The sequence below is a fragment of the Eimeria necatrix genome, genomic scaffold, assembly GCF_000499385.1.
Source record: "Eimeria necatrix Houghton genomic scaffold, Enh_scaff2770, whole genome shotgun sequence".
Taxonomy (NCBI): Eukaryota; Apicomplexa; class Conoidasida; order Eucoccidiorida; family Eimeriidae; genus Eimeria; species Eimeria necatrix.
The window spans coordinates 1-2,171 of NW_013653326.1; the positions used below are offsets into that span (position 1 = coordinate 1).

The window sequence follows — 2,171 nt, forward strand, 5'->3', positions numbered from 1 at the left end:
CTCTATTACTGCACCGGGCTACCGACAGACCTCCATCTTCTAATAACCAATAACGGACAGGTGAAAAATCACTCGTGGGAACAAGCGGCGACAGCCGCAACACGGCTCTACGAGCCCAAGCAGAGTGTGCTGGAACTCCGAGAAAGGACAAGTCGAGCCATTAGGGCTGCCATCCAAGCTAATGGACCCCGTGGGCGCCAGGAAACTGAAAATCGCCCTGGGAGAACCCACACTAACTGCTTTGAGTGTCAGGGTCGCGGACATCCGGCACGTGTCTGCCCCAGCAAAGGGGAACGTACCAAACGTCCGGGGAAAATATGCAAGAAGTGTGGCGGTGTGGGACACTATGGTCGGGACTGTCCTACGTGTGAACGAGGCCGGCCCGAGCCGGTGGGCAAGAGCAGTAGGGCGCCCACCCGTGCTAGCACTGAGAAGACGGAACGACTAAACGTGCGGGCCTAGGCGTGGTTGGAGACGAGCGTTCTAAGCCGCGTAGCCATGGCAAAGGGATGATGTGTGCGGTAGCGACAGGCCCTAATGCCATTCGAGTCTCCCTTGAGTGGGGAAACCAACTCCTCCGCACTGCGGGAAGAACTAATACGAGCGATGGGCACGCGGGAGGGACTCAGCCGCTTTCGGAAATGCGGTGGAGTCTGGGTCAGCGTCGATCCTGAATGAAGAGACTCCGGACGCGACGACGGATAGCAGCAGGAAGTCTGCAGAGGCAACAGAAGACGGCTATAGGTCAGACGCGAGTGCGATTGTGCCACACTGGTGGCGGGAGACTTGCAGGAAAGAGTCTTACGACCAAGGGGGAGCGTTGTGTTGTGTGGGTGCGACGGCGGTACTTCGCGTTGAGCTTGCAGGGAGTCCTTGGGAGGCCCTTTCGGACACTGGAGCTTCGAGGAGTTTCATTAGTCCTAAAACAGTCGAACGACTGCAGATGAAAGTGCGGAGACTTCCAGAAGAACATAGGTTCACCGTAGCTACAGGTGCACAACTACGCATTGATCGGGTTGTGACAGGATTGACGTTGTGGTGCGGACATGTACGTTTTTCCGGGGACTTTTTAGTGGGAACCGTTCCCTATGACGTAGTCTTGGGTTTGGATTGGCTGGCGGAACACAAGGTGGTCTGGTATTTTCAGTCTGACAAACTCCGAACCTATGTGAATGGCCAGTGGTGCGAGTTACCGGTCGTTCGGACTGGTGAAGCAACGCTGCAAAGTGATAGTCCCACCGTCGTCCACCCAAGGACCCCAGCAGAGCAAGCACATGAGATATTGGCCAAACAAGTGGCAGGTATGTCAGCCGAGGAGGCAGCTATATTCCTACTCCCGCCTCCAAGAAGATATAAGTCCCACGCGAAGACTAAGGCGAAGGCGCGGATAACGTCGCTCGTTCATCAGGCGGCGGCTGACACAAATGATCTCAGGACTCCATTGCACGGTTTGCATCTCATACTCGCTTTGCCCGAAGCCGGTTCGGCAGTGCCCCTAAGGCTCTCGGATGAATGGCAAGACGCGCTTTGTTGCGCGTTAATTGGGAATCAACCCACGTCCTCCGGCTGGCGTAGTCCTTTGGCCTCAACCGCCTAGGTGGCAGCGGAGAGTGACGAGGAGTCTCCCTGGCCTATGGCAAAACTAGAGCAAATTCTGTTCGACGAATGGATAACTTCGCCAGAGGCGCAGGATGTTCCATGTGAGGTCGCCCAGGTGTTGCACGCGTATCGAGCGGCTTTTCCCGATACCTTATCTAAAGGATTACCGCCGAAGCGCCCTCATGATCACCATATTCTCGTTGTGCCTGGAAAACTTCCAGCGGAATCTGCAATATACCGTATGACCCCGGATCAGCTCACATTCCACAAACAGGAGATAGCTAAATTATCGGACAATGGTTGGATCGGACCGACCTATTCGCCTATTTGCTCTCCTACGATCATGGTGGACAAACATGATGATGGCTCCGGGGAGCGGAAGATGGGTATGGTTGTCAATTACCAGGCTATAAATGCCCTTACGATAGCCCCTGAATTTCCCTTATCTCCCACCCAAACCATTCTCGAGCTGCTGGGAGGCGCCAAGTATTTTTCCACCTTGGATCTTGAAGCAGGATTCCATCAAATACGTATGGCTAAGGAAGACCGGTGGAAGACGGCTTTCCGGTCCG

General features: G+C 54.9%; 1 protein-coding gene across 1 annotated transcript; it reads left to right on the forward strand.

Moving 5' to 3' along the window:
• Positions 1-181: 181 nt before the first annotated feature.
• On the forward strand, positions 182-2,166 carry ENH_00037600 (hypothetical protein; the record flags this gene model as incomplete). Its single annotated transcript, XM_013580545.1, has 3 exons — positions 182-326; positions 630-1,294; positions 1,598-2,166. Coding segments are annotated over 3 exons (1,379 nt in total), but the record flags the coding sequence as incomplete, so codon positions are not given.
• Positions 2,167-2,171: the final 5 nt, after the last annotated feature.